We start from the raw sequence: 10,741 nt of genomic DNA on the forward strand, positions 1-10,741 counted from the left end.
GTGTGTGTGTATGTGTGTGTGTGTGTGTGAGAGAGAGAGAGTGAGATGGGAGTGGGCTTGGGGTAGCAGCTATGTTCTGCAATTTTTGCATCCAAAAATAAAGGCAGAATTTGAGATCCACGTGTATTTGTAAAAAACTTTCTCCCTGCGTGCTGTGTGGCAGTTGGGAATTACAATAAAACATCCCCATGGGCTTTTCCCTTCTTTCACAATGTAATATGTGAGGACGATACCAATTTCCTAATATTCCAAATTCAACAAAAAAATGCTACTTAACATTGTTAAAGTTTGATTTTAGTAAAATTCAAAACAGTTTCCTTGGCCTGTTGCCATTTTGAAAATCAATCCCACATTTCAGATTTGATGGCAGCCTCATCCATCTGAGAGTATTTAAAAACTCTGAACAGAGTTGATAGAAAAATTGTTTTCAAGGAAGTGTCATTTATGAGTTCTCATTGCAACATTATATAATGGGGAATGTTTGAACAACCTAAATGCCCAACTGTAGAGGTTAAGCTGTGAGTCCATACATAGGATGGAAACAAGGGATGCAGGGCAGGGCAAAATTTAAGGTAGCACTCACTTTCAGGTACTCAGATAACATTTGCACAGCCCTGAGAGCCGGTGCCTCCTTAAACCATGTGCCCGGGGAACCTCACTTGCCTTGTGCCAGTCTAAGCCCAGGGAGATACTATGCAGTTATTTGAGATTGTCCCAGTGGACAACATTTAATGACCAAGGGCAATGGTCACATTATATTGTTAAGTGGAAACAATATCTGAAATAGAATCCCAGGTATGTTTCTCTAAGTGCCTAGAAGAAGCGTCTGGAAGGATGTACACTAAAATGCTTATTTATTTTGAGAGAGTATTTTCTCTATAATATATATATTTTTATATTGTCTATTTTTTCTGCAATGAATGATGAACCCTTATTACTTTTATAACAAGACGAAGGGAAAGCAAGTATCCACATGTACCTGTGCCTCAGGACAGTTCAGTTGCTGCTAAGAGGGGGCAGAGCTTGAATTTGGGGGCAGGCGTGGTTCTGATGAGCTTTCTCTGGGAAATGGGGGGGTCTCTGAGATGTGGAGACCATTTCAAGTCTGGGTTCTTTTGGCTGAGCTGGTGGGATGGACCTGCCTGTCGTAATATATATATAGTCCAGCATCTGGGAGCGTCAGGAGGCAGCTGCGACATGGGAAGCAAATCTGGCCACATCCCTGAGCTTCCACTCGATGGCTTTGGAGCTTAGGGTCATGAGCAAGTCACTTAACCCCGCTGAGCCTTGGCTTTCTCACCCAGAAAAGGGATCACCTTGCTTTTCCTTCCGTGTGTTGCTGTGCAGATTAAATCAGCTCTGACACGCCCTAGCTGTGCGGCAGACCCTCATGATGTGCCCCAGAAGCACCCCTTCTTCCTGGAATCTTGTAGACTGCTTGGGAAATTTCCTGCGAAAAGGAGAAGACTTTTGCTCTCACCCTGGCTGCAGGAAGTGGAGCCTCTTGTGCTTTGGAGGTTGGCTGACCTTGAGCTTCTAGGTTCCAATGGGTGGGCAGGCGGGAGTCTGCTATGGCTGGGAGGCCACCCTGCTTGCCATGCTCCTGAGATGACCTTATCTTTGAAGAAGCCTGGAAAGAGGCCTCGAGACCCAGGTCTTCCTAAAATGGGGGCAATGGGGCATTTGAGACCTTGAGGGCAGGTCATGCCATCCCAAGGCATCAGGTTCTGTTTGCAAGACCCAAATCACTCAGGTTTTGGAGAGGCAAGTAAATAGCCATATGGTCTTATCAAACCTCCGGAAAGCTGGCAAGCCTCCTCCAGAATGCACACGCTCTGGTCATCTTCTGCCACCTTCAGGGAAGGGGAGGATGGAGATCGGAGGGGAAGTGTTTTCTTCACGCTAGATGGTGTGGTTTCTTCCCCCACCCCCCTCCTCCCAGCCCTCCACGTCAGGGGCTCTTCAGCTGCCCACAGAGACGATGGAATGAGTGCCTGGGTTTCACCACACATCAGGATGTTTGGGGTTGTTTTTCACATTGTGGGTCTTTCACATTCATTCTTCACTTCTCCATTCAGTTCCGTCCTATCACCTCCGTGTTTTGATTTGCATCAGCCTCCGATGACAAGGAGAATTCTCTTTTCATGGGTACCTCCTGTGTGCTGGGCTTTGGGGCCCTATAAAGGTCATCTTCTTTAGCCTTCAAAGAGCCCTGGGCAGTGGGAAGTGATGTCCCTGTTTTATAGGAGCAAATGGAGGCTCAGAGAGGTGGAGTCACTGCTCTGAGGTCACACAGCTGCTGATAAGAAGCAGGGCCTGGACTGAGAGCTGGGTATGTCTGACCAAACGTGAAATCCTTTCTCCTTCCTGCTCTACCACGCCCTCTGACAGCAGAGACCTGTCTTACGTGGGAGGGGGCGCTCACGAGGGTGAGGTGGGTTCCATCTGCTCACATGGCATCAGCTAGCTAGTCCAGCTCAACTAGGGGCTGCTCAGCCCGGGACACACAAAGTTCCCGCTTAAAGAAGTGGGTTCTTCTCTTGAGGGGCAGCGTTGTTTGTCTTGGTTGCTGTTGCCTGTTTCTCTGGCTCCCTCTATCTCCCTTCCTCCTCCCCTGCCCCCACCCCTTCTTGTTCAGCAGGAAGAGCACTCTTGATCTTATAATTTCGCACTTGCTTGTGTTTCCTTTGAGAACGTAATCTGCACTTTCTGAGCTGTAGTTGTAGATCAGAGAGCAGCTGTGAGTCTATCAGACGCTAAGGGCACAGACAGCACGCTGGGAATGGACTTAGAGCCTGAAGGCCCAGAGTCCGCATCCTGGCCCTGCCCTGTACTAACAGTGTCCACTGGGGCAAGTTGTCAGGACTTTGCCAGCCTCAGTTTTCTCATCTATAAAATGGGCCCCTCCTACCTAGAATTGTTGTGATACATGTAAAACGTTGAGTGTGGTGCTTGGCCTGGGGACAGTGTACACTTAGCTGCTGCCCGGTTGTATGATGGTGACCATTGATTCCACGTGCTTATTGATCACATTGAACGAAACAAACACGCTTCCTCCTACCATGGACTTCCTGTTCAAGTAGAAAAGAGAGATACTAAGCAAATAAACAACTAACAAGAAAATTTCAGATGGTAACGAAGTAACTATTCCTGTGGTGTGTCAGTGAATGTTTAACATCTACTTCTCTAGAAAAAAAGAGCCCCGATTTGTAGCATTTACCAATTTTTGTGGTGTAAATATTCTCATCGTGGCTAATTTCAGGCTATCAAAGTAATGTCTAATGGCTCTTAAAATTCCTGAAAATTTAACCAACTGCAAGGGTGGAATAGCTGGCTCCGGCACTGAGTGTATGTAACTAATGTGGTTTGGGAAAGACCTGAAGATCTGAGAGCTAAATGTACCAGTGGAAGAGTATGCCAGCAGAGAAGATGGCTGTGCAAAGGCCCTGAGGTCGGAGAGAGCTTGGTGTGCTCAGGGAACAGAAGGATGGCTGGTGCTGGCAGGAGCCTAATGGGGTGGAAGGACTGGAAGACAGAGGCTGGGCTGTTGGAAGCCTCATAGACCATGGTACCAAGTTTGGATTTTATTCTCCGGCCACAGGAAGTCTTTGGAGGGTTGTAAGCAGGGGAACGTCTGGGTCTGCTTTGCATTTTTTAAAGATCAGAGGGCTATTCTGTTAAAGACCAGCAAGAGGTCAGTTAGGGAGCAGTGGTGGTCACTCCAGGGAGAGGCAGTAGTGGCTTGGACTAGTGTGCCATCAGGGGAGGGGACTAGAGGTGGCTGGACTCCTTTGGGATGTGACGGATTTTATCCCCAGGTGTTCTCTGGCTGTTTACCCTGAGTACATGCAGCCTGCAATTTCTGCTCTTAGATCCCGGGAAGGAGGAAGGAACCTCAGACCATTAGGGTCACTCTCTATCCTACCTACTCTCCTCCTTGATTCTGAGTGATACTGTGTTTACCACCTCCTGATAAATCCAGGACAGGAGGTGAGGAAAGATATTTATCTTGGGTCCAAATGGAAAGCAAGAACAACAAAAACGGAATCTGTCCTCAAAGCTGCCCTTCCTCCTTTGATTTTTGTCAAGAACAGTACCTGTTCTTCAGTTTGCATGGGGGAGAAAGATAAGAGACTGACTTCACTTCCACCTTTGCCCCAGGGTGCCTCTCCGGTGTGTATCAGACGCTTATGTAAATGTTGTAGGTGTCAGCCTGGCAGGTTATGAAGAAGGTTGCCTTCTGGCTCTGCTCCACCCTTAGCTCGCCTCTTGGTCCAGTGTTTAGAGGGCCACAAGAGAACACCATCTTTCTGGACCAGCATCGTCTGAAAGAACTTTTCTCAATGATGGAAACGTCCTGTATCTGTGCCGTTCATTATGGCACCAGCCATTTGTGGCCATTGAGCACTTGGAAGGTGTGGCTCGTGTGACTGAGAAACTGACCTTTCAATTGAATTTTTGTATTGCTTGCTATACTGGACAGTGCAGTTCTAGACCATGTGTGATTATCTGTTGCCCTGGAGCCTTTGGTTCTGGGCATTTGACTGGAGATCCTACTGAAATTTTGTAGAACTCTATGGAAGGGTGGGGTCTCAGTGAGTTGTCACTTGTCATAACCCCCCTTCCGCCCAATTTGCAGAGGAAGGAGCAGAGGCGCAGAAGGATTACATGATTTGCCCAGCATTTCTCAGCTGGGGAGTGGCAAGACAGGAACCCACCTTCTAACTCTTAGCTCAACATCCTTTTTTTCTTTTCTTACGTATAATTTTCAAAACCAATGTTAAATTCCACAAGTTTCCAGGCAGCTCTTCTGTCTATAACTTTGTGGATGAAGTTAAATTCCTCTTTGATCACCTTCTCAACCTTGATCTCCTGCATCCCTAGAAGTGATCATGGTGTGGTCAGTCTGGAGCGCATCCTTCCACACCTTTTCCTATTGCATTTACATGAGTATAAATGAATGGATCGAAACATTCAGCATTAAAAAAAAATTAGTTGTATCCTGCTATCCATGTCTTTTTTTTTACGAATTGCTTTTCTTTTTTAATAGTATGTCTTAGATCTTCCGGGTGAAGTTCACAGATCTTTACCATACTGGTTTTTTAACTGTTGTAGTCTTTCATAGCCTGGACATGTATTACTCATAAGCCTGATGGATGAAACTGATTGTTCATTTTTCTCTTCGTGTTAGTAAACATTTTTGTGCATATCTCCTGCATGCACAGCATTTCATCTGGGGTCCATATTGAGAAGTGGATTTATTAGGTCATAGGGAATATGTATTTTTAATATTAATAACTGCTACTCCAAAAATAATTATACCAGTTTATGTTCCTATCAGCTATGGGAGAGTGTCTGTGTCCTCACAGCCTCCAAAACACTTGATATTATCAAATATCTACATGGGTGCCCATCTAATGGGCAAAAAATGATATCTCATAGCTGTTTAATTTGTATTTTCCTGTTTACAAGGCAACTTGAACATCTTTTCTATGCTAATGGCCATTTGTTTTTCTGTGAATTGCCTGTTCAAATCTCTTGTCCAATTTTCTGTTGAAAAATTCATTATTAATTCATTCAGCAGATATGTACTAGAATGCCTACTGTGTGCCAAGCATTATTCTAGGTGCTAGGGATTCTGTGGCAAGTTAGATAAAACCCTGCCTCAATGAGGTGATAGTCTAGTTGTAGAAGAAAGACCCAAGCAAAAGGAATTGAGAAAATATATAGTATATTTTATGGGATTAAAAAGAAGGGAAAGGAGCTAGGGACAGCCATGGGGGTAGGACTCGATTTTAAATAGGATGGCCAGGAATCTTGTCCTTTACTCATTCACTTGTAGGCATTCTTTATGTATTGTATGTATTAATCCTTTGCATGTTATACATTACACATATTTTCTTCCAGTCTTTAATTTTCTACCAGTTTAGATGACGGTACGTTTGTCTTGCTCTTTCTTTTTTAAAATTATAAAATCTAACTTGTTAATTGGAACATAGTCATATAAAAACTGAAAGTTCCTTCTTTCTAGGCAACCCATTGTCAAGAGCTCTGGTTTATCGTTTCCACTTATTTTCTCTTCTCACTACCACCCCCTGACCCCCGGTCACCAATTAAGCATAGTTTCGGGCTGTTTCTCCATAAATGCAATTCTGATCTATCACACTCTTTCTCAGGGCTGCTTAATATTCCATTTGAAAGAGGATCCCTGTAATTTATCCAAGCAGTCCCCTCTGGCTGGACATGCAAGTTGCTTCCAATTCTCCATGACTCTAGACATTGCAGCAATTCTGTGTTCTTTCTGCTGCTCATGAGCTTCTTTGATGTTTTTGTTTGTTGGACTGTAGCCACCATACCCTGTATGTTAATGGTGCTGTAATAATTTGGTTTTGTTTTCTTCCCCTCAGCTCCATGGCTACATGGAAAACAAGCCGCTGGGGCTTCAGATCTTCATTGGGACGGCCGACGAGCGGATCCTTAAGCCCCATGCCTTCTACCAGGTACACCGGATCACGGGGAAAACAGTCACCACCACCAGCTACGAGAAGATCGTGGGCAACACCAAAGTCCTGGAGATTCCGCTGGAGCCAAAAAACAACATGAGGGCAACGTAAGGGCTGGGGGCTGAGGGCAGTGGGTCTTCATGGGGAAGTGATGGGGCCAAGTGGCAGGGATTTGGGAGGAGGATGGAGTTGACGGAAGCAACCGTAGACGGTGGTTCCCAATTTGTGAAGGACCCACAGGGGTTTCTGTTTTAAAAGTCTCCATTTTAAAAGTTCTAGACCTAGATGTTTTTCATGTGTATTGAGAGGAAAAATACTTATGCATCTTTGGTTTATGTTGCTTGGGATAAGGCTAAATTTCTTTACATTTATAAATTTATTTGACTTAAAATTATTAAACAACTATGCAGATAGGTCTAACCTCACAGAGCTGATATGCATATGGCTAAAATGTGGGAAACATTGCACCCGTGTGTTGGAGTTTAAAAAACTTTATTAGAGAATAATCTCAAACGTGAAAACTGCGAGAATAGTACAAAGAACTCCTGTTACACTGTTCGCTCAGATTTACCAATTGTTAACATTTTCCATATTTGCTTTATTACTGTTTTTCTCCCCCTCTCTTTATTTTTTCCTGAACCGGTTGTGAGTTAGTTGCAGACATCATGCCTTTTTACTTTTAAATGCTTAAGCATGCATTTCCTAAGAACAAGCATGCTCTCTTACGTGGCCACAGTACGTTTATCAAATTCAAGGTATTTAATGTCCATATTACTACTCTTACTATTGCATAGTCCATAATCAGTTTTTCCCAGTTGCGTCTTTGAGTTTTTCAGGTACTTTGGAGAGTAGAAAAGTAAGCGTGCAGAATCTCCCTAGAGAGGTAATTTCCACTGGGGGATTTTGCTAATTACTTTGTGTTTTACCCCCATTTTGGTTTAAATTCCTGGCTGAAAAATTTATCCGTGTATTGCAATCCCCCGCCCCCCTTGCGGGTGACCTTTCCTGCTCCCCGAGATGGTCAGTTGTCAGTGGGGTTCTTGACTTTCCGGCAGCATTGACTGTGCGGGGATCCTGAAGCTTCGGAATGCGGACATTGAGCTGCGGAAAGGCGAGACGGACATCGGGAGGAAGAACACGCGGGTGAGGCTGGTGTTCCGGGTGCACATTCCAGAGTCCAGCGGAAGGATCGTCTCCTTGCAGACAGCATCTAACCCCATCGAGTGCTGTAAGTTGGGTTCTGGGCAGGGTCGGTTTTTGGCAAGTGTAGTGTATGTGACCCTGGGCAGTGCAGCCTGGGCAAGGTACCCAGCAAGAATGTGTGACCCGCAGGGGTCAGCGGTGGCCCAAGATGAACAAAGGGGCCAGAGACAGAGCACATTTCAGGGTTTCTCTCTGCTTCTCTTTACTTGTGGAGGGTTTACTGTCAAAAATAATATGGCTGATAAGCAGCCTACAGCTTGGTTTAGAAGATGTGGAATGTATAAGTGTTGTGCTGGTCTCAAAAAGGGTAGATGCAGTTGGAGTGAGTTCACTGTACTTAGTGCCCCTTTTTTTTTTTTTTTAGATTTATTTGTTTGGTTGCACCGGGTCTTAGTTGCGGCAGGCGGGCTCCTTAGTTGTGGCATGCGAACTCCCAGTTGCGGCATGCATGTGGGATCTAGTTCCCTGATCAGGGATCGAACCCGGGCCCCTTGCATTGGGAGCGCAGAGTCCCATCAACTGTGCCACCAGGGAAGTCCCTTTTTCCTCTTCTCTTCTTTCAATAGAATAATAATAATATCACGGTGGCTCTCGCTTACTGCACTGTGACTCCACTGGTCACTAGACTAAGTGCTCGGTGTGTAGTACTCTTTAAATACTCACAGCAGTCCTTGGCAATGATGCCCATTTTAGAGAAGAGGAGGGAGAGAGATGAGGGGTAGTGTAACTTGTCTCAGCAGGGCTGGGATCTGAGCAGGAGCTTTGGCATGCAGGAGCCACACGTCCCCACCGCCCTCAGCCCATCCCTGAGTGTTGACTGAGAATCTGCTCAGTGTCTGGTGCTGTGCCGGGGGCCTGCAGATGAGCAAGATGTTTTCTCTGTCGTCAGTGAGCTTACAGTCTGGTGTAAGCTAACCCACACAAAGATGCAGAAGATTTTCAGAATCCGATACAGAGTGGCCAAGATCCTGTTTGGAAGGTCTCTGAGCAGAGACCTGGCCCAGCTACATCAGGCTTCAAAAGAAGAAATCACTTTGAGATCATTCTTAGGTACTTTGGGCAAGTTTGTTGTTGGGTTTTGTAGTTAGATGTGACAAAGCTTATTGTCTGCTCAGCTTTTGAGAGTTGAGAAGTCATTTTTAAAAGCATAAAAAAAGAAGTAAGCATTGTTCCAGAAACAAAAGCTGTTTTTATTAGTTTTAAAAAGTCTCGTTCTTCTAAGAATATTTTTGTATTCTTACAATAATGTTCCATATTCAATTATGTTTCAGGGTTTTTTTCCCCCCTTTTTACTGGACATTTTACCATAATTAGGTGTCACAGAATCAGCTGCCTGCAGAGACGAGGGAGGTCGTGGACATGAGTGGAGTGGGTTGGGTGGGTAGTAGTGGTAGAGACTGGGGGCCAGGGTGGCACATTCCCCACCTAAATGGGTTGCTGTTACCCAAATCCAGCCAGTGTTTCCATGTGGGAGTGTCGACTCAGTGTGGCCAAATCTGATTTTTTTTTTTTTTTTTGTGGTACGTGGGCCTCTCACTGTTGTGGCCTCTTCCGTTGCGGGGCACAGGCTCTGGACGCACAGGCTCAGCGGCCATGGCTCACGGGCCCAGCCGCTCTGCGGCATGTGGGATCTTCCCGGACCAGGGCACGAACCCATGTCCCCTGCATCGGCAGGCGGACTCTCAACCACTGCGCCACCAGGGAAGCCCCTGATTTTTTTTTTAAGATAAACCAATAATCTCCTGATTTTTAAGAAAAGCGACAACAAAGTCAAAATACTCTGTAGGTCAGCTGAGAACTGCACGTGGCTTGGATTCATCAGAGGTAGTCTTAATCAGACACTAATGAGGAAAGGGAAAGTATGAATAGTTTATGCAGAAAGCATTGAGGAAGACTGGCCTTCAGCCAGCAAGAGGAGAGGGCAGACCCTCTTTGGTAGAGAAGCCAGAACTTGGTCTTGATTGGTCTTTGGAAAAGGATGAAGGAGGCCTGTGATCTCTTCCAGGCTGGTGAGTCAGGATGGGGACCAGGCTGAATGTGGTGGTGAGTTTGTGCTCTGAAGTTAGAGGAGAAAGACCCAACAGCAGACAACAGAGGAAAACAAGCGTTTGAAAAACATCATCACAGAAATAGTGAAGGAATTCCCCTCCTCTGCCCAGCAGACCCCACCCCTGTCCCCCAAGTGCTAGTCGTGGTGACTGCCCCACCCTGGTCTTGGTTTTGAACATCTCAAGACATTTGGGGAAGGAAACTCAGGCTCTTCCTCAGTGATTTGGGGGATTTTGAGAAGATAAGGTCTTGCCTTTCTGGCAAATGACTCAGTCTCCAGGATGGGGCTGTGGTTTGTAGCAAGGTGGGGGTCAGGAGGCCTCAGGAGGGACCGTTGATAGGAGCTCCTGTTCTCTCCATCTTTGGGTCCTTCAAGTCATTCTATCTCCTGTCAATCTGAGACTTTAAGGGTCAGCACTGGCTGCACGCACCTCCAGCAAGATCCTCAGGGTGTTAAAAGTTGCGTGAGCTTTGAACATAGCAGTTTTTTGTTTTCCTATTCTTATAAAAAAGTGTTTGGCCGATTGAACTACTGTGCTTTGACAGATAAGGAAACTGAGACTTTCTTGGTCAGGTGATTTCTTGTTAAGGTGATTTACTCATTTTTACTCGGTAGGGAGCAGAGGCAGAGTCTCCAACTTTCTAGTTCTGTGAAATAGCTTCTTTTGGTTTCTGCAACACCAGCCTCTCTGGCAATACCAAGTGGAGCTCCCGATGGGCCACTTTCCCTCTCGCGGAGGGAAGGCAGAGCCTTCTGTCATTTTTATCTCCTCCTTTGTTCTGTCTGGCAGTTCCATCAACATTTGTGGACTCACTGAGTTCCTGTTTGTTTGATCCTCAGGGGGGTATTCAGTATTTGTTGACAAGTTAGCCTGTGACATGTACCAACACAGTATGTGCACAATAAACATCTGTTGACTGACTGACTTCATGTGCACCCCTTGGGGGAGGTGACTTCATGTGCACCCCTTGGGGAAGGTGACTTC

At 45.7% G+C, this 10,741-nt stretch overlaps 1 protein-coding gene across 9 annotated transcripts in view; it reads left to right on the forward strand.

The window, feature by feature from the left end:
• NFATC2 (nuclear factor of activated T cells 2) overlaps positions 1–10,741 on the forward strand; it is a 141,193-nt gene that overhangs the window by 57,115 nt on the left and 73,337 nt on the right. For all 9 annotated transcript variants that reach the window (XM_029221635.1, XM_029221634.1, XM_029221633.1 and 6 more), the window contains 2 exons: positions 6,408–6,610; positions 7,559–7,731. In XM_029221635.1, coding sequence (XP_029077468.1) covers positions 6,408–6,610; positions 7,559–7,731 — 376 coding nt within the window. The remainder of the gene's footprint in view (positions 1–6,407; positions 6,611–7,558; positions 7,732–10,741) is intronic.

Source organism: Monodon monoceros, unplaced genomic scaffold, assembly GCF_005190385.1.
Source record: "Monodon monoceros isolate NGI ecotype Baffin Bay Population unplaced genomic scaffold, NGI_Narwhal_1 Super_Scaffold_13, whole genome shotgun sequence".
NCBI lineage: Eukaryota > Metazoa > Chordata > Mammalia > Artiodactyla > Monodontidae > Monodon > Monodon monoceros.